Source organism: Artemia franciscana, chromosome 1 (genome assembly GCF_032884065.1).
Source record: "Artemia franciscana chromosome 1, ASM3288406v1, whole genome shotgun sequence".
In the NCBI taxonomy this organism is placed as follows: Eukaryota; Metazoa; Arthropoda; class Branchiopoda; order Anostraca; family Artemiidae; genus Artemia; species Artemia franciscana.
Window position 1 is genome coordinate 55,446,167 of NC_088863.1, and position 21,895 is coordinate 55,468,061.

General features: G+C 36.0%; 1 protein-coding gene across 1 annotated transcript in view; it reads right to left on the minus strand.

The window, feature by feature from the left end:
- The window catches only part of LOC136031486 (regulator of nonsense transcripts 1-like), a 49,100-nt gene that overhangs the window by 24,134 nt on the left and 3,071 nt on the right, over positions 1 to 21,895 (minus strand). Inside the window, exons 2-5 of the mRNA XM_065711128.1 lie at positions 14,301 to 14,390; positions 10,846 to 10,995; positions 5,137 to 5,309; positions 1,014 to 1,226 (exon numbers count right to left, since the gene is read on the minus strand). Of these exons, the coding sequence (XP_065567200.1) occupies positions 1,014 to 1,226; positions 5,137 to 5,309; positions 10,846 to 10,995; positions 14,301 to 14,390 (626 nt within the window). The remainder of the gene's footprint in view (positions 1 to 1,013; positions 1,227 to 5,136; positions 5,310 to 10,845; positions 10,996 to 14,300; positions 14,391 to 21,895) is intronic.

Below are 21,895 nucleotides of genomic sequence, written 5' to 3' on the forward strand. Positions count from 1 at the left end.
AAAAAAAAAAAAAAAAAAAAAACAGCCAATACCACAAACGCTCTTTTTTTCAAAGAGAGAAAACTCAGTGAAGAAAAGAGGCAAAACGAGGGTAAGGTTTAAATTAACAGACTATTCATGTAGCTAAGAAATAACATATTGAATCCACATTTAACATGCATTTAGGAAATGAACTATACCCCAGCCCCTATATATACCAATTCAGGGTATATATTTGCACATTAGGGGAGGTGGAGTACAGATCAAACTTAACCTATTCTGAAGATTGCGCTCCTTTCTTATTAGTCTTTGGTAACTTCTTTCCTGCTTTTAATTAGAATCATTCATTTGTTAAACAATGATTCTGATTTGAACACCAATTCGACCATCACTGAAAAAATAAGATCTTGATCTTAACTTTAGATCAAGAGATATCTTTTTGCCTACGTTTTAAGAAGAAAATAACAAGCTTTCTACGAAAAGAAAGAAATTACTATTTGTAGAATTTCTTATAAAGATAATATAGAAAAAGCCCAACAGACCACGGTTTACTCTCATAAATTGGGCTTAAAATAACATTTATATGTTTAAAGGGATTGAGTGATCTAGTAAGTGATTAACAAGGTCCTATAGAAGAAAAAAAGAATGAGGAATAGCATTTTGAAAATATACGCTACATTAACATCTCTGAATGTAAACAATAATCCCAGTAATCAGAATTTAAATGATTTACTTCATATATTCATTAAGGAATAAGGCCGATTTACTCTTCGTCTGTCGGCATAAGCCTAAAGCTACATTTCAAAGCACCGTAGGTATTGGAAATGAACATTTAACAAAAATATCAGCCCTAGCCACTTCAGATATATGTGTAAATAATTTTGGATACTTTCTAAGTGTTTTTCTTTCCAGGACCGAGATCAACTGGATCCTTTGACTTTTAAAATGTAACATCTATAAAAATCGAAACAATGATATATTTTTGTCTTTTAGGTTTACGTGCTAATTTTGAACAAATAAATAAAGGGACATACCGAAGAAGGACATGTTGTGCTTCTTCATCAACCCCTGGTTTTTCTAAATCTTCAAACGTAGCATCTGGATTCTCTTTCCAAAGTTCTTCGAGCCTCTGAATCTGATTGGCCGTCACTTGACGTGCTCTCAGCTGTTCAGCTTCCGTTGGAATTCGTACGAGCCAAGACAAAAAGGAACGGTCAGATATTAATGGTTTCCACTGATCCACGTCCCTAAGAAGGAACAACAACTTCTATTAGCATAATTACCCACTAGCTTAAATATCACCACTAGCTAAACTTATCACAAAAAAAGCATAGTCAGAATAGTAGAAAAATTATAGACAAAGGCAGCTTCATATAATTTATATGTGCCTATAATCTTAGAGAAAATTCGTTCCTTTGTATATATTAATACACCAAGGATATAGAACCAACTAACAGACCCAATTATCTCAAATGGCTGACCACTAGACTCCCATCCTCTGTCCGCGAGTTCGAGCCTGACATTAGGCTATTTTCCGTCATCAAATATGTAAAATATTGGGAGAACAGTTAGTTAATTTTTGAGAAAAATTGATAGATGATGATAAAAACAATATAATGTGATTTTACGCGTGCAGATGGATTATGAGTTCGACTGAAGGAAGGGGGATGTTATCTTCGTAAATGAGTATCCCAAAGACCCAGTTTTGCAAGTCTACCCTATTTTGGCACAAAACTGGAAAATCAAATTTATACTTCAAAAGACAGTAAGGCGAGGAGATATTCTGTCGTTTGGGCAAATTCAAAATTTGTGTTTGGAGGGGGAACAAAAAATTTGGCTCTGATCCACAAAGATACAAATTTTGGTACGTTCTTTTTATGTCTGTCGTCCAGCAAGCTTCAGTGCTAGTAAGAATCTAATTTACAAGACACATCAGTTCACCTAAACCTGAAGTAGCAACCATTCCTAAAAAGAACGCACTTTTGGAACAATGCGCATATATGTTTTTGCCAGTTTTCTACTAAATTTATACACCCAAGTTTTTGTTCAGACAACCAGAAGTGCAAGATCAAGTTACGTCAGACCTGCAGCATTTAATAATTATTGCAAACAAGCAAGCAGCTATGATTTGCTCATGTACTTGTCTATTATAATTCTATATTTCTAGGGATATTGCTATTATTTTCCAAGCATGTAACACTTTATTGAAACTGATTGAGTTATTTGAGGAAGAAATTGACTAGGCTATCCTACTCAGTTAGCATGGGTTGATTTCAGAATAGTAAAAAACATGTCAAACCACCTCATTAAAGCAACGTAGCTAAAAACACGGCATAATGGTATCCATTCGAGGCCAAGGCACTGACGGACACCATTCCAATCCAACCCAACCTGTTTCAAATTTCTGCTTAGGCCTTCTTCCACAGAACCCCAAAGATTTACGATCAACTTTTAGTTCTATACAAGACAAACCACAAGCTTTATATTTGCCCCTTTTTTCTTCTTGGGAAATTATCAAGGACAATTCCAAAAAAATAAGAAAAATTATTACTACTAGTATAGAAGCTTCATTTCTGTATGCCTGAAGTCTATATGCATAGTTCGAAGTTGTTACCAAACAAAAATCAATATTTGTCACTGCACAATTGGAGTTGAGACATTTACGGTTATTCTATAGGATATTATTTTTTTTTTTTTTAACTTTTTCAAATGCGAATAAGTTTCGGTTTATCAGACTTGTTCGTCTCTTGTCTGTATCAAAATACCTTGACTATAGAAATTCCTTAGAGAACAATCTATAGAGAAGAGAAATAAGGCTATTTGAAAAAGATGAGCTAAATGTTAATTCAACCTCTATTAGCATTTTCTTTCCCCAATTAATCTTGATGACTTTAATTTCATGTTTAGAACTATTTTAATCTTTGGATAGAAATCTATAGGACTTCATAATCATTCAGCTTATTCGAACTGAGACTACTTGATCTTGAATATTGCTGGCCTCCATTAATGATTATGTTGATTAAAGATCCTAACAACACACTTTGCAACACTGAAGCTGCAAAAACATTTAACTACGAACCGGAAATTCTGAATACATTACAAGGACACAATTAAAATCTGTTTAAACAGGATAGCGGGAAGCTAAATATAGCTCGCCATATGTCCATGATTGGTAGAAGATCCTTGGAAATGAACGCTGGATGTAACAACTTATATTAATGAGAGCAATAATCTCTCATAAGTTTGCTTCATATTGTCGTCCCTAATGTGGATAGAACAAAATAAAACGAAGGTATTTATTCCCAGTTAAAGAGGCATGGCAGTAAATCCTAAATGTTGTGGGTTCCTTTGAGATTTTTGTCAGTTTGGAAAGAACTGTCCACATTTCTTTAATTGGAACGTTCGAAAATAAACAGCAATGGATTTACACAAGTTCCCTGGACAAACCAAAAGTTTAACAAGGCTATAGCAACAGAGGTTGATTACTTGTGAATTTTATGCACCCGGGAACAGCAAATACTATCAATTCTTATTGAAACCTTGCGGGGCCGTTACACCTCACTAAAGATCATTGATAGTATTTATGAAGAGGGTATAACAAAACTTGTTCACGGATGTTACATAAGCCTCAATCGTTAAAATGGTTATTTAGAGAAGTAACCTTGATTTCACATTACTTTTGGTACGGCACGTGACGGGCTTGTACATGTGATTCACACTGTTGCTTATGTTATCTGCAGATTAAAGTGAACTTCTTTTCCAGCTCTTCCCCCGGTAATTCCGTTTGATTTAATTACGTTACTACATAATTCAGGAACAACCAGGCACGTTGCTTATGACACTCCCTCAAATATCTGAATTACGCCACGGGGTTGCAAAACAACAATTTCAACTGGATTGAGAAATTCTGGCGTAGATTCAACCCTTCCTTCCTGTTTATCCTACAGTCATAACTTTTATAAGATCTGTATTCCCTCCAGGAAGGCGATCAACAATCCCAGCACAAATTTCACTAGTCCCTTTGCTGAGCAGCGCTAAAACAACACGGTACGTCATTCCAATATAACTTTGATTATTTTACTAATTATGCCTGTTCAGGATTGACAAGCATATATATATATATATATATATATATATATATATATATATATATATATATATATATATATATATATATATATATATATATATATATAAATATATATATATATATATATATATATATATATAATATATATATATATATATATATATGTATATAAATATATATATATATATATGTATATATATAAATATATATATATATATATATATATATATATATATATATATATATATATATATATATATATATATATATATATATATATATATATATATATAATGAAATACTTCCACAGTTGACTTTTTATCAACAAATTGAGTGTCTCACTGCAGTGGCTTCAGAGTTGGACACGGTAACACTGACGGTATTAACGCCCAGCGACTCAAATTTTTGATTATGCTCTTTGCCATATGTTTTGTAACGCAGATTTCACTCCAAAATTATTTTCGCTTGCAATTCTCGCCTTTGCTTGTCCTCTAGTCACAGATTTCAATGCGCAACATTTTTATTTTCCGTTCATTGTGATTCTCGCTGTCGCTTATCTTTTAACGGCAGATTTCGTTCTGGGTATGTTATGATGCTCGTTGTCGCATGTCTTCTACCTGCAGATTTAGTTGTGCTTTCACATGACACCATAGGTACTAAGAAATGTTCGATACGATCATCCCTGGAAAAAAAAACGAGATTTCCCAAAGTCGTGACCTATCTAAATCATATTTCACGTTTTATGAAAAAGTTGCTTGTATATGACTAAACTACCTATGAGCGCCCAAACAAAGAACCTCCTACACAAGGAAACGAGGGACCATCTCAGTGATCATGAAGTAAAAACAAGATTCTTTAGTTCATTAGGTTGTATTAGTAATTAAGAATAGCACAAGAATTTTTCAGAATCAAACTGATAATTTGAAAAGTCAGGATATAAACAAAAACTATGATAATTGTTTTTATTACCCTAATCAAGATTTCAAAAAATCATTAAATGAAATTGATTGTGATCGCGAGAACCTTGCAGTTAATATGCGACCTCAATCATCAACAACAAAACTTACCAGTTCATATCTTTCAGTGAGCTTTGAGCGGCACAGGGCTGACGACAGAGCAGAACAACTACAGAATCAGCCTTTGCCGGAATAAATCCAAGCACAAATACATTCCTCAGTCCACAAGAATAACATTCCAGTACAGTTTCGCCAAGTGGCCCATCTTTGTGAAGGGTTACCTCCTAGAAAAGTGAAACAGAAAATAACTACTGAAGACTCTTATTTAACATTATGTCAAAATTACTGATATCGAAAGATAACACATAAGAATAAGTAGCGGTTTACTCTATTAAGCATTGGTTGAGTTGAAAATCGAGGACTGGTAAAACGAGCTGGATGCTTTATTTTTAATAGAGAGGAAGTGGGGCCTGTATGAGAATTAAATGAGTGATAGATCATATAAAATGTAAATAAAGTGAAGTGAAGGCCATGGATATTATTGCCAAGTACCAGGAAAATCCAGCTAGACGACATAATAATAAAACATTGTAACGGCATGTTAATAAATTGAGAGGGGAAAGTCAACGTGGACATGTCCCAGTTAGGATAGGAACGGGGCCACAGTTAGTAAGAGGGAAAGAGTTGAAGAGAGATGAGCAGAACATTTTAAGAAGATAATAAACCGTGAAAAAGTTAGAGACACTTTGAATGGAAAGGAAGATTTATTTTGTGAGGAAGCAGTGACAGTACTAAAAGGATTTAAAATAATAAGACCCCAGTTGCTAATGGTGTGGTAAATGAGATTTTTAAATATGTTGGTTACAAGGTTGGAGGTAAGTTGATGAAGATTATTAATAATATTTTTGAAAAAGGGAAAGTAACGAGCGATTTCACAAAAACTCTAATTAAACCCCTCCGTAAGAAAGCAGAGAAGAGCGAAAATGGCAACAGGAGACACTAGCCCGGTTTCTTTAGGAGGCAGATGAATGAATATGATGATATTCTTTAGACTTAGAGATGCTATGGATACAGTTTTAAGAGAAGAATAGACCATGTGTGGTTTAAAGAATTTAAGAAGAATAAAACCATGTGTGGTTTTAGAGGATACGAGAAAAGTAGAGGATGCGTCGACCAAATTGTCACTCTTAAAATAATAACTAAGGAGTGCCTGAGCAATAAATCAAATTTAGTCTAGTTTTATGGACTATAAGCAAGCGTTTGATTCAGCTGATAGAAGAGCTTCAGTGAAGTCCTATCCTTGTATGGTATACGAGATAAATACATTAAACTGATGAGTGATATGTACGAGAATAACATTGCTGCAGTTAAGATAGAAATTGAAGTTAGTAGCAGGCTTAATATTAAATCAAGACTTAAGCAAGGTTGTGTTCTATCCCTACTTATGTGTATCATTTTGATGAAATTCGTCTGAACGAGCAAAGCAAAGGCTAAAGTCTCCTAGACTTAGATAACGTTGATGATTTTAATATCCTGGATGAAAATGTTCGCAAAATGAATAACCTTCAGAGGTTTTGTATGCTCAGGGTACAAGAATATGTTTGAAAATTAATGTCAAGAAGATTCCTAATAAGTGGAGGTTGGGCAACGGAAAAAATGATCCAAGTAAACAGCATCACTTACCTTAAGTAATATTATTAGTAAAGACGATGAGTGCAATAAAAATGTAAAAAGTAGAACAGCCAAGGCCCAGGGTGTTTTTTCACAGTTGAAAAAAGTTCGAAAGAATAGGAAGATAAGTCTGCAAAGCAAGATTATAATATCGGAAGTTAAAACGATGACCGTGGTTAAATGTAATTCTGAAGCGTAAGCAGTGCAAAAAACCGAGGAGGATTTGCAAGATATTTTCCAGAAAAGTTACCTACAGACAGTTTTAGGTACCCGACTGACTGGCCATATTTCAAAGAGTAAGCTGTTTGAAAAATGTGGTCCAATCCTGCTATTTAGGGCTACGAGAGAAAAGGATGAAATGGCAAGGACACGTTCTGTGGATGAGGGATGACAGATTACCAAGATTGTCCTAGTCGGCCATCTATCTAGGGCCAAACAAAAAGTGGGTCACCTCCAAATGAGGTGAAAGGGTTTCCCAAGGAAAGATTCAGGAAAACTGAGAGATTCTTGGGAGGATGTAAAATGGGAGGCTTTGGATAGACTGAGATGGATGAGAGCGCGAAGCTGTGTTGGCTCAGAAGGCTTGGCACTGCAGTGAGTTTTTAGATATAGTAATAGCAGTAGTTACATGGAATTTATTTTGTGACAACAAAGGCCATTGGAGCGGCAAGGAATAATTGAGTAACTATATGTTGAGACTCCTTCTAGATAATCATTTGGTTATCAAAAGTTGAATACACCTTTTATTGAATCTGTTAAATGGTTGGAAATCTCGACTACAAATACTTCCCAGTCCTTTCATTCGTGAAGAGTTTCCGAAGCTTTAAGCTCCAAAATGAGTACTTAAACATTTGATTGTAAAAGTTACTAAAAGAAGTAAAAATAACCGCGAAACAGAAGTCGACTTACTGTCACCACTGATTTATGTTTAGCTGGTTTGATTCAAATTTTCTTCAAGCAATTTATCCGAGTACAGTGCTCAACGTATTTTTTGTATTCGAATTTACTTTATTTACAACCAAAATAAAATAATACAAAAATTACGTCAAATTTTACGCTCAAGATATGATGTCGAAACTGGCCCGGTCTACACAAGGAACCGTCCCGGTCGGCTATTTCAAAGTTCAAGCCATTTGATAGCCTTAAATGATGTTTTTTTCCAAGTTTTACCTACATTTAGGCAAAAATAGGTCAACTATAGACAAAATCTAGGTTTTCAATTACAATCCGTCAATTTATGGGAAGCATTAAAGCTGACAGTTGAAAAAAAAACAAACACTTTATTCCCGAAGTTTCTGAGCTTCAGACAGCTATTTCATCTTCCATGCTATAGCGGATTTAAAATAACGTCGGGGGAGGAGAAAGCAAAGTGTATCAAAATCGTAATCGTGAATTTATCACAGAAAAATTTCGTCTATAGGCATTCCTATGATAGCATACATTTGTGTTTGGTGAAAACAAACCGCATTTGTCTTCGCTGAAACCAAGTCACATTTGTAACGCATCCATGGGCACCAGAAAGTTGAATTTTAAGGGGGAGGGCTTACTTAGTGTGATCGGCACTCCCATTGTTGTATATCGACCCTGGCACCGCGTCGGTGCATGCATCGAACACCACCGACGAGAGGCCCGATTGACTGCCACCGAAGTGTAGTAGCCCCCCCCCATGCGCAGCCACCAGCCGAAGTGGCATTCCATTGACTTTGAACTAATTTCAGCCAACTGTCTCTTGCGTCAACCGCAATGTTGGAACTCTTCCTTTCTCGTGTGATTAAGAATTTTAATCTTAATTAAACAAATTAAAACAAAATCAAAATTAAACGACAAATAAACGACATAATTGTCTTTCCAACAGACACAAGATTAAATTCGAGGTAGGAATTTGAGCTTTAAGGTTCTTTCTTTTTCAGCACACCTGTATAGCAAGGAATCAACGTTTCTTGAGTCCTTGCAATAGGAAGGTATTTATAAATACTGAGGTTCAATTCTGTAACATAGCAGCGTTACTTGAAACGGTAGGTTCTGAAAATTCTCGAGTTCCGAACTGTTGAATTCTCAATTTAACATTGAGGACAATTAATGTGTTCCCTTATTTGTCGTAAAACCTCTGAAGGTGTAACAACTAGGATCAGACTAGATGGTGTCTAATTACAGGACGGTGACTTATTTCAGACATCGACAGAAATTAATCGAAAGAAAACTACAAATGCAGGTCTCCCTAATCGCCCTCTCAATAGCTATATCTACTATACCACCTGAAAAATTAATTTTTCTCTACTAACTCTTTCTAAATAAGTATTTCATTGGTTTGAATATTTCGCCATATACAATGGTAAAATGCACAGACAGTTCATTGTAGACCCATTTGTAATTGTAAATTTTTAGCTTGACGCTAACCTTGAAAATAGGCTATTGCCCAATCTTGAACAAATCTTGATCTTAAAATTAAAGCATCTCAATCATGGATAGATTCAATCACTGACATGAGTTGTGAAAAAGAGTAATTATATTTACATAGGCTCGGCTATAAGATTGTAGTCAATCCCTACTATCTACATCAGGTCCAAGATTAAGAACATACTGTCATTGTTTAAGGAAGATACATTTTAATCAAAACATTTGTCCAAGATCATACTCTGTCCAAGCATTGGGATTTTTACCCTAAATCCTCATTCATCAAGTAGATATGACCTGTCTCTTCTAGCCACTTTCGCACATTATATCTCCCACCACTCATAATCGTCACGCTAACCTTTAGAGTGGGTTCTACCTCCTCCCTAATGGCCCTCATAGATGACTTTTACCAACTTGCCAACTGCAACCCAAATCAGAACTAAGTTCACATTCCTTTTCAGTGTCTTACCCAAGAGAACTATCTGAGTTGTCATCAACAGTCGCAGTCTGAACCTTTTCAGTTTCATTTTCACCCTCGGTGCTGTCTTATCGCAAAATCTTTTCACAGCATGCATTCTTTGTTTTCTTTGCTTCAATTTTCTTTTCCCGCCTCTTCTTTGCCTTCCTTGTAGCAAAGGAAGCTTCAATCTTGGATTTCACTGATGTATCAGTGAGTGCTTTTGTTCTGCCCTTTCTTCCTTGAAGCATTTTGCTCTTCTTGGTGGTGCAGGAATGTGGGTGTACTTGTTCAGGTATGACTGTCACATTTCACAGTGGCTGCAAAATCACAGGGCTTACTGAAAGCATTAGGTGAGATGAATTGCAGTGAATACAGTGATGGGGTTGGAACCACTGATGAGCTTGGCAATTTGCTACCAGCTTATTGGGCTAAAAAATATTTGATTGGTCTGTATTTAAGAGCATAGATCTTCATTATCAAAACAATCTGGATTGCAAGGGGATATACCTTCCAAATCCCTTCTGGATGTTTGATAGTATGAAAGCTAAAGGGAAAGATTTTTCCTACCAGCCCAGCAGTGACGTAAATGGTGACAGTTCTTCTCGATGGTGACAGTTGCTCGATGAAAAAAATAATAATAATTTGATAATTAATTCTATTAAGAATACAGAGTTATTAGATATTTCAAAAATTATACAACGGTTCTGAAATGCCACAGCCGCTTTCTTTCTATCATATTTTTTCTTCCCTTGATGAATAACAAAGAAGACCAAGGTCCAGCCAGCGTTTCTAACTCGTGAAGATGTCCAAATCTAATGCAAATTAACGCTGGGAACGATCAGAAAGACTGATCGAAACAAAAATATTTGCGGCCGACAATGCCTGCTGCTGTAATTTTTTGCCCCTGCCGCCACCGACTTTCCTTCATCGGCACAACACCGGGGTCTAGTTGTAGCATATGGCACTTTTTTCTAGTTTATTTTTCAATGGGTAATGAGCAGCAGGAAACATTCCATCATTTTTTTTTTAGAGTGATTGTTTTCTTTTTTGTTTTGTGTGTTTTCTTTTTTCCTTTCATTCAATCCGTAGAACCCTACAAAAAGAATTTGATGATGTGAATACCTTTTATTGTACATTAATTGTGGAATAGATGCGTCCATCTATCAATACAACAACACTTGAAAGGGTATAAATACATAAATATTCAGATTACTTCTGAATTATAAAAAAAAACTATTAATATTTATTGCTCATAAAAATGTTAAATGCAAAAAGTGTTTAAAAATAGTTTTTACCTTATGTTTTGCTCGAACCAAATGGTTGATGATGTGTGATCCAGATGTTGAGCCCCGTCCATTGCAAAACCACTTCTTGCATATATTGCACATTAGAACTGTTCCTGGGTCGTGTATGCTGCAGTAGTAACATGCATGCTCGGGTAAATCCTATGACATAATAATATATATATATATATATATATATATATATATATATATATATATATATATATATATATATATATATATATATATATATAAAGGGTAAGAGAGAGAGAGAGAGAGAGAGAGAGAGAGGGAGAGAAAGAGAGAGGGAGAGAGAGAGAGAGCGGGAGAGAGAAAGAGAGAACCAATGACAATGCCCAGAGGCTGCAGTTTCTGAGAGACTAAAGGAAACATAAAACAAATACAATTAAAAAACAAGAGCTCATATGGCACTTGTGACGAGGCAAGAAGAGCTAAGAGCCAAGAGATCATATGGTATGAGCTCTAACAAAATTCTATGAATCAATATATTGATTTAAAAAGGAATATGAGGCTCAATGTCGGTCAGGATTTAAAATAAGAGTTCTGAGTCACGATGTCCTTCTAAATATCAAAATTCATTAAGATCCGATCACCCACTCGTAAGTTATAAATACCTAATTTTTTCTAATTTTTTCTCTCCCTTTAGCCCCCTAGATGGTCGAATCTGGGAAAACGACTTTATCAAGTCAAATTGTGCAGCTCCCTGACACGCCTACCAATTTTCATCATCCTAGCAAGTCCAGAAGTACCAAACTCGCCAAATCACTGAACATCTCCCCCCACTCCTCCAAAGAGAGCGAATCCAGTACGATTCTGTCAATCACGTATCAAGGACATTTGTTTATTCTATCCACCAAGCTTCATCCCGATTCCTCCACTCCAAGTGTTTTCCAAGATTTCCCCCTCCAACTCCCCCCAAAGTCAAAAGATCTGGTCGGGATTTGAAATAAGAGCTCTGAGACATGAATCCCTTCTAAAAATCAAATTTCATTAAAATCCGATCATTTATTCGTAAGATAAAAATACCCGAATTTTCACGTTTTCGAAGAATTCCGGTTTCCCCCTCCAACTCCCCCAATGTCACAGGATCTGGTCGGAATTTAAAATTAGAACTTTAAAGCACAAGATCCTTCTAAATATCAAATTTGCTTAAGATCTGGTCACCCTTTCGTAAGTTACAAATACCTCAATTTTCAAAATTACTCCCCCCCCCCCCAATTCCAAAGAGAGTAGATCCAGTCCGGTTATGTCAGTCCCGTATCTTAGACAGGTTTTTATTCTTCCAATCCAGTTTCATCCTGATCTCACCGCTTTAAGTATTTTCTGAGATTCCCCCCCCCCCCCCAATTACGCTTGATCCGGTTGAGATTTAAAATAAGAGATCTGAGTTACGAGGTCCTTCTAAATATGAAGTTTCATGAAGATCCGATCACTCCTTCGTAAGTTAAAAATACGTATTTTTTTCTTATTTTTCAGAATTACCCCCCCCCCCCCAAAAAAAAATAGAGTAGATCCGTTCCAATTATGTAAATCACGTATGTAAGACTTCTGCTTATTTTTCCTACCAAGTTTCATCCCAATCCCTCCAATCTAAGAGTTTTCCATGATTTTAGGTTACCCCACCCCAAACTTCCCCCAATGTCACCAGATCCGGTCAGGATTTAAAATAAGAGCTTTGAGACACGATATCCTTCTAAATATCAAATTTCATTGAGATCCCATCACCCGTTCGTAAGTTAAAAATACCTCATTTTTTCTAATTTTCAGAATTAACCCCTCCCCCAACTACCCCAAAGAGAGCGGATCCGTTCCGGTTATGTCAATCATGTATCTAGGACTTGTGCTTATTTTTCCCACCAAGTTTCATCCTGATCCCTCCACTCTAAGTGTTTTCCAAGTTTTATGTTCCCCCTCCCAACTCCCCCCCAATGTCGCCAGATCCGGTCGGGATTTAAAATAAGAGCTCTGAGACACGATATCCTTCTAAATATCAAATTTCATTGAGTTCCGATCACCCGTTTGTAAGTTAAAAATACCCCATTTTTTCTCATTTTCAGAAATACCCCCCCCCCAACTACCTCAAAGAGAGCGGATCCGTTCCGTTTATGTCAATCATGTATCTAGGACTAGTGTTTATTTTTCTCACCCACTTTCATCCCGATCCCTCCACTCTAAGTGTTCCAAGTTTTAGGTTTCCCCCTCCCAAATCCCCCCAATGTCACCAAATCTGGTCGAGATTTAAAATAAGAGCTCTAAGACACGATATCCTTCTAAACATCAAATTTCATTGAGATCCGATCACCCGTTCGTAAGTTAAAAATATCTCATTTTTTCTAATTTTTCGGAATTACCCCCCCCCAACTACCCCAAAGAGAGCGGATCCGTTCCGATTATGTTAATCATGTATCTGGGACTTATGCTTATTTTTCCCATCAAGTTTCATCCTGATCCCTCCACTCTAAGTGTTTTCCAAGATTTTAGGTTTCCCCCCTCCAACTACCCCCAATGTCATCAGATCCGATCGGGATTTAAAATAAGAGCTCTCAGACACAATATCATTCCAAACATCAAATTTCATTAAGATCCCATCACCCACTCATAAGTTAAAAATACTTCATTTTTTCTATTTTCTCCAAATTAACCGGCCCCCCACTCCCCCCCCCAGATAGTCAAATCGGGAAAACGACTATTTCTAATTTAATCTGGTCAGCTCCTTGATACGCTTGCCAAATTTCATTGTCCTAGCTTACCTGGAAGTGCCTAAAGTAGCAAAACCGGGACCGACAAACAGACCAACAGACCGACAGAATTTGCGATTGCTATATGTCACTTGGTTAATACCAAGTGCCATAAAAACGAAAGATGCTTGACTTAATCAAAAGATTTCGAGCTTGCTTCAATATCACATGGCTTTTCAACTTTTATTCTGTGTAAAAAAAAAAAAATCAGATCCACTCCCCCCCTTATTACTGATAACTATTAACGTGAAAGACCATTCATGTCAGTCTTAAGATGTCTTTCTTCAAGTATTCTTGAGAGTTTTTGTTTTCACTTTTTGTTTTTATATTGTAATTTGATTTCGAACGTGGTTGGTTTGAATTTTCCCGATTTCTCATCTCCTCTTGCTTCTTCATGTCCTTTTCTCTCTTAACTTCCTCCATAGCTTTTCTCTCCCAAATCTAAAATCTATCTTATACCTTACCGACTTTCAAGTATAGAAGAAATATATTAGTACTATGCCATATTCAAAAGTCCTAATTGGTAATTGCATCAGAGAGAAGAGTCGGACAGAAGCATAATTTGAAAATATTTTAGCACAGTCTATCCCTAATATGTATATTCAGTAAACTCTGTTGTTGAACGAATTCAACAGTAATCTACTTCCTAAGAGTCAAGACCAATCAAACATAAGTTTTTGATAAGAAAAATTTTTGAAAAAAAAAAACCTTTGAGCAGAATCCATCTTCTTCATCTTCCTCAAATTGTAGATCTGAAACGCCTTTGACAAGCTCTTCATCAACTCCATTTAGCAATACCTAGAATTAAAAGAGAAAATTGAAGAAGGTAAATTCTTTCTTGCCTCTGGTGTTGAAAGTGACTTAACTTTCTTGTAAATCGTCTGACAAATATTTCAGTCCAACTCTTTCTTTCAAGATAGTGCTTTAGTACCAGCTTTGGCGGAAATAAACCTCATTTGGGAAATATGCGTCTTGTGTCTTATTGGAGGATAGGTGTTGTCAGAAGTGAAATGGACACAATGATCCAACTCAAAGCTCTGTTTATCCGTACCATTATTTTTCCAATGTTTCTGTTTTTCTTGAACCAATTTTTTTTCAAATTTCATTTCTGATAATCAAGTTTGTTTTCAGAAACACCAAAGCAGCCATATTACAGACAATATCATTATTTTATCATTAGTTTCACTCACGAAAGCTCAACTAGAGTTAGATATTCAGTATCTAGCATATTTTTTTTTCTTAATTCACCAATGAAGTTGGGGTAATACTTTCATTCAGGTTTATTGTAAGAAATTTTGCCTGATTTGATTTTTTTTTTATCACATATATTTATATTAAAACCACTCTTATCTACTGCCAAATTTCGGGTCCTCTGCCTTTGACCAAGATTGCTATGTGTGGCTGGGAGCAACAGGTATCAAGGTACCTATTTGGAGCTGACTCAACTCTGGCTGACCTTTGAGAGCCTCACCACAAACCCTCCTTCCAAACCAAGTAATCACCAACATAAGGACTGTCCTTACAAGCACGGAATTGCAAGTCCAGCACGTCAAACTCTTGGCTGGTAAAAACCAAAGGCAACTCTTAAAACACCTGTTTACTTAAATAAAAGAAGTTGACTTTGGTTTTTGGTCAAGGAAAGAAAAGAAAAAAAAAAGAGAAAATAGAATGGCATATACTGCCGTGTGAAAAGAAGGTAGCAAAGTACCGACGGTACTTGGCAGTTTTCAAATTTGTTGGCAGATGCTATCAATACACAAGTTGTGCTGCAAAAGTGTCGGCAGCTTTGGAAGTTTTTTTTTTTCCATACCTGGGCACGTACGTTTTTTTTCCCATCATTAGAGTTTGGTTTTCTAATTACTGTTCTGTTTCAGCCATTACATTTCTGTTTCAGCCACTAATTAATTTAATAATAGTATTTCGGCCATTAATAAGAAATGTAATTAATTAAAAAATTTCATTAATTACATTTCTGTTTCAGCCAAAAACAGACATGCTGCTGACCCCTACTTTTAAAGTTCCAATAGCAGGGATTGGAAACAAAGTGTGGTTTAATACTGCTTTCTAGGACTATAACAACATAAAGGTTGAGACGGCTAGGGTATGTTCTATAGATGAAAGATTGCCAAAGATTTTTTTTTTCAGCCAACCATCTAGGACCAAACGGAAAGCAGGTAGCCTGCAGTTGGGGTAGGAGGATGCAATAAAGAAAGATATAAGGTGAATAGGAACTTCCAAGGAAAGCGTAAAGAGGGAGGCTTTTAATAGATTGGTATGGACCAGAAGAGCGTAGCTGTTTTAGCCTCAAACAGATTGAGGGAGAGTTGCTGCGGAGAGATGATAGAAGTAGTAGTATATATATATGAGATACTGAGTTTGTCAACTTCACACTAATCCTAGAAAAGGCTTTGATGGCTAAGCCATCCATAACACTGGCTTAGACAATACGTTGGCTCCATTTTCTTAAAGCTATGGCTATTCATAAAATTCACTGACATGTTTAATAAATGTTTGATAGCTAAGATGAAACAGCCCCTCAGACTTGAATGGAAGTTTACCTTGTACAAGCAGCAGTTGGCCAGTACCTTGAATGCAATGCCAAACAAGAATTGGGCATTAAGACCACCTTACTTAATAAATTACAACAAAAGATAGCTGAGCCCAAGTTCAATATTTATTGCCCTTTTGGTAAAGACACCTTAGTTATTGTTTTCTGAGTTAACTTTCACAAATTACGATTTTTTTTTATTAGATGATAATTTCCTGAACCTTAACTCTTTAATGAAGGTTTCACATTGCCCTTATGACGTTTCAGTACTTTAGTACCTTATGAGAGTTTCAGTACTACTAACTTCTATCATATTGAGCTTTTTGATCAAAACAAATTTTATCTTTCCTAAAGAGATTTGGTAGGGGAAGCAGTAGTAGGGATATGGTGACGGACCACCACCACAAAGTGTCCTTTCTCATACAAAGCAAACTCCATCATTTTGGCACAACTTACTATGTCAAATGCAGTCTTTTTCTTGTAGGCAATAGGCCCTAGTTTAATGAATAAATGTTTCTATATCAATACCACCCTATTTCTGCATCACTTTACGCTCTAAATTTATTGTAACTACTTTCCAAGTCTACAAAGCCAACACATACTCACTGACAGAGTTTAGCTAAACTCTGACTTGTTTAATTAAAAATTCTACATTGTCCCTATAACAACAACACAGTTCAAAGTTTCAAAATTACTAAGTTCAACCATTTTGAGCTTTCGTTGACTAAAACTAAATCTGTCTTCCCTAAATGGATTTGGCAAGGGGAGCAGTAGTAGGGAGATGGTAATAGACTGACTGCTTGTACCAAGCTAGGTCCATCATTTTGGCAAAACTTGCTGTGTCTGATGAAGCTTTTTTCTCTAGGCAATAGGCCTTAGTTTAATATATTTCTATACTGGTATAACTATATTTCTGCATCACTTTAGGCTATGATTTTATCTCATCTACTTTTCAAGTCTACAAAGCAAATATATGTTCACCAGACACAAATTGGACTGTATATTTATTGCTAAAAGTCTCATTCTACAAACTAAGGCAATTAAACTTCTACAAAATTAAATAAAAAAAAAACAATTTTTTTCAAATGAAAGTAAGGAGCAACATTAAAACTTAAAACGAATAGAAATTACTCCGTATATGAAAGGGGCTTTTCCTTCTCAACCCCCCGCTCTGTTTTTTACTGTTTTAAAATGTAGAGTTAAGAGAAAGAGTCAAACTTTAGCGTAAAGAGCGGGGGGTTGAGAAGGAAAAGCCCATTTCATATACGGAGTAATTTCTATTCGATTTAAGTTTTAATGTCGCTCCTTACTTTCATTTAAAAAAAAATATTTTTTTTATTTAATTTCTGAACGTTTTTAAATCAATGTATGTTTTGATTTTGGCTCTCCGCAGAGGAATAATTAAAACGAAATTTGTATATTTTTTTTTTTGCTAAATGGCTTTCTCATAATTTTGATCGAATGATTTTGAGCCTCGCTCTTTACAATAAAGCTTAAATTTTGTCCCAAATCATTAAGAATGACCCCTGAATCACAAAAGCCACAGAATAAATAGTTGAAATTACTAAAAATACTTTAGATTAAAGAGCGAGGTATTAGGAGGTGAGCCCCTTATATGGGTAATAATTTCTATTCGTTTTAAGTTTTAATGCTGCTGCTTACTTCCGGCTGAAAAAAAACTTTTTCATATTTATTTTTTCATTGTTTTTTTTTCTTTAAGTAATGCTAGTAAATCCTGCGCTCCCTTCATGGAAATTGTCTTACCCCATGACAAATTCCTCTACGGAAAGTTCCCCCAGCATATCCCCCTCTTCTCAACCCCTGCCTCCAACAGAAAATCCTCCTGAAAACGCCTGTACACTTCCCAATACCCATTACTATATGTAAGCACTGGTCAAAGTTTTGAACTTGTAACCCCTCCCATGGGAACTGTGGGGGAGTAAGTCGTCCCCAAAGACATAGTTACAAGGTTTTTCGACTATGCTGAATAAGATGGCTATCTCAGAATTTTGATCCTTTGACTTTGGGAAAATAATTAGCATGGGAGGGGGCCTAGATGCCCTCCAATTTTTTTGGTCACTTAAAAAGGGCACCAGAACTTTTCATTTCCGCTAGAATGAGCCCTCTCGCAACATTCTAGGACAACTGGGTCAATACGATCACCCCTGAAAAAAAAAAAAAAACAAATAAACACACATCCGTGATCTGCCTTCTGACAAAAATGTAGAATTCCACATTTTTGTAGATAGGAGCTTGAAACCTCTACAGTAGGGTTCTCTGATACGCTGAATCTGATGGTATGATTTTCGTTAAGATTTTATGACTTTTAGGGGGTGTTTCTCCCTATTTTCTAAAATAACGCAAATTTTCTCAGGCTCGTAACTTTTGATGGGTAAGATTAAACTTGATGAAACTTATATATTTAAAATCAGCATTAAAAGCAATTCTTTTGATGTAGCTACTGGTACCAAAATTCCATTTTTTAGAGTTTTAGTTTCTATTGAGCTGATTCGCTCCTTACTACAGTTTGTTACCACAAACTGTTTGATATGTGACATCTAAACTTGGACTGGTGTAAAATAACAAGAATACTTAGCAAAATATTCTGCTTGAAGCAATTTTGGACTATAAAAACCTGATTGTCTTTTTAGGTGAGCACAAATTAAAATTTATAACATTTATATATGCACAAATATGAAGGGCATCATATGGGAAGAAGAGGGATGGAGGAACATAAATCAGAATAGCTTCCCATGACCTAAATTGAGGTTCTATACCCAGGCTGAAAGCTGCATTTCCGAAATGATACTACCACTGTAAACAACTCACTGCAGGACCAAGCTGCCCAAGGCGAATACAAATCCACATGCTCCACCTCCATTCCAATCTATTCCAAGCTTTGCTCCTTACACCCTCCCAAGAAGTTCCAATTTCCCTAAAATATCTCTTTATGGCATTCTTCCACCCCATTTGGAAGTGGCCTACTTTTTATTTGGCCCCAGACAATTCCCTGATAAGGATGATCTTGGCCAATCAGTCATCCCTGATTTGAACAACATGACCTAGCCATCTCAAACTTTCTCTCATTATAGCCCTAGAAAGAGGAAACAATCCATATTTTTTGCACAGCTTACTGTTCGGGATACAGTCAATCAGATCCAAAATAATATGTACACAATATCTCTGGAAAACATCTAAAAAAAACCTCCACCATTTTTAAGAGTGCCCACACTTCCAAACCACACCTGACCACTGCAGCTTCCAATATTCTAATCTTGGTACACAGTCTCATTTTCCAAACTTTTTTCAACTGTGAGAAAACACCCTGGGCCTTAGCTATTCTACTTTTAATATCTTTGTTGATAACACCACTCAAGTAAATCAAACAGTCTACCTGATGAATCTTCTTGTTACCCAACATCACCTCTTCACTTATTCCTAGTTTTAACAACTTAGTCACACTACTTTTAAAGATTGCAAAAGCCCTTGATCTAGACATTTAATTCAAATACATGAAATGTCAGTATTGCCTGATTCTGAGATTTCTTTTGTTTCTTCTGTAAAAACTTCCTCATTTGCTGTTTCTCCTCTGTCATTTGATAGTGCTGTCATCCTCTCAGATTCTTACATCAAAAGCAATGAGGTTCCTAAGCTCCAATGTTGATAGCCTCCCTAATAAGCTTCCTGAACTTTCCTTCTTATGATATCAGAAGAAGTGAAAGTCGCAGCAACTATGGAAGTTTCAACAAAAACCCTTGTCAGTCTTACCATCTGATGAAATAAAAATCAATTGTCACCAACTCTTTTCTAACCTAAATTCCCAACTTTGCCACAAAGGAGTGTGCTTATATCTAAGAGATAAACTAAAGATAAGTCTCATTCATTTTAATCTCCAAATACTGATGAAATTGAGTCTATTTGAATAAAAATACATAATCAAGTAATCCCAATTGTAGTAAGTGTTGTTTATAGAAGCCCTGTTGCTTCCTGTGCTTTTGACTCTGAATCTAATTTGGCTGCCATGTTATCACATGTGACATTCAATTTTGTCAGTTATGATTTTGTCCTTCTGGGGGACTTTAACCTTCCTGAAATCCAAAGGATTAATAGAACCGATTTTTGTACTATTGACTTCTCTTTTTTGTCTACCCTCTCTGATAATTCCCTCTGTCAAACAATAACACAGCCAACTCGTTGCAGGGAAGGTCAAGTCTCCAACACTCAATATCTGGTTATTCTCAGTAACCCTGATCTTCTTATTAAGAACCTAATAAGCACATCTATTGGTAATAGCAACCATGTAGTAATTATTTTGGAGTTATGTCTGGCTACCAAACAACCTTCTTCTAAACAACAAAATAGTCTCTGAAAAACTTGCCATTGTCAACTAGAAAAAGCTTATTACTGACAATATTGATGAAAGTTGGTCAAATGTATAAACAAAAATTCTGCAGGTTGAAAAGTCTTGCACCAGAATTTTTCAGGTGAAGCAGGCAAAAGTTTACCTTTTTCAACTGCCAAAGGAAGCAAGCTAATAAACAGAAAACACCAAGCATGGAATTGCTACAGAAAAAATAAGACCACAGAAAATTATAAGGTCCTCAAATCTTTTCATAATCATGCAACCAACCAAATATAGGAGTTGATTTGAAGAGAAGGTTTGAGGATGTTAAGGATGACCTAAATCTTTCTGGAATTATGCCACTCAAAAATGTAGGAGATACTGATACACTGGTTTAAAAGAAACTTATATCCCTCGAACTGAAAAAATCTGCTGGTCCAGATTGCCCATTTATCCTGCATGAATGCTGTACAGTTGTATGTCAACCTCTTTCCCTGCTGTTCAAGTTTTCATTAAATCTTTCCAGACTACCTCTGGATTGGAAAATGCACATATTATTCCTGTATATAAAAAAGATAATCACATCACCAAGTTGCTTGATATAGGGATGCCTGCTGACATGTTTCTGTTTGACTTTTCTAAAGCTTCTGACAAAGTGTCACAAACAACTTGTAACTAAATTACATGCAGTCAAGCGTGAAGAGAAATCCCTGCTCTGAGTCTTTGATTTTCCTTATTTATGATTTCAATGTGTTCAGTTATTTGATGACTCTGGTAATCATATTCTTCCTTCCTCTATGTATGTTCTGAGTGGAGTTCCTCAGGGAAGTTTTTGGGTCCTACACTATTTAATATCTTCATCACTGATGCTCCTTCCATTATCAGCAGCAAATCAACTCTTTATGCATATGACCCGAGGCTTCTTGGACCAGCCTTGTCCTTTGAAGATCATGCCTGGCTTCTGGAATTCAATGTTGCCAAGTGCAATATCATTCACTTTGGCAAACCAAATCTTCGCTGCTCTGATTTTCTTAAACTACCCACTTTCTTAGATCACCACTCTGTAAATAATGAGCAGTATCTTGGTGTCACTATTGACAATGAACTAAATTTCAGCATTCATGCTAAGAGGTCTGCTGCTGAGACTAGCTCAACTATGGGACTGATTAAATATACTATTTCCATTTGTTGCCCTAAAGTCATGAGTTTTCTATATAAGGGAATTCTGTACCCAAAGCTTGAAGCTGGAATGTATCTTGCCTATCAAATTTTAAAAAAGATATAAAAGTTATTGAAGATGTGCAGAAACATGCCGCCAAAGTGATATCTGGCATGCGGGAGCTTTCCTACCCAGTAAGAATATCAAAACTGAATCTCCCTACACTTTTTCACAGAGGAAATAAAGGGGATGCC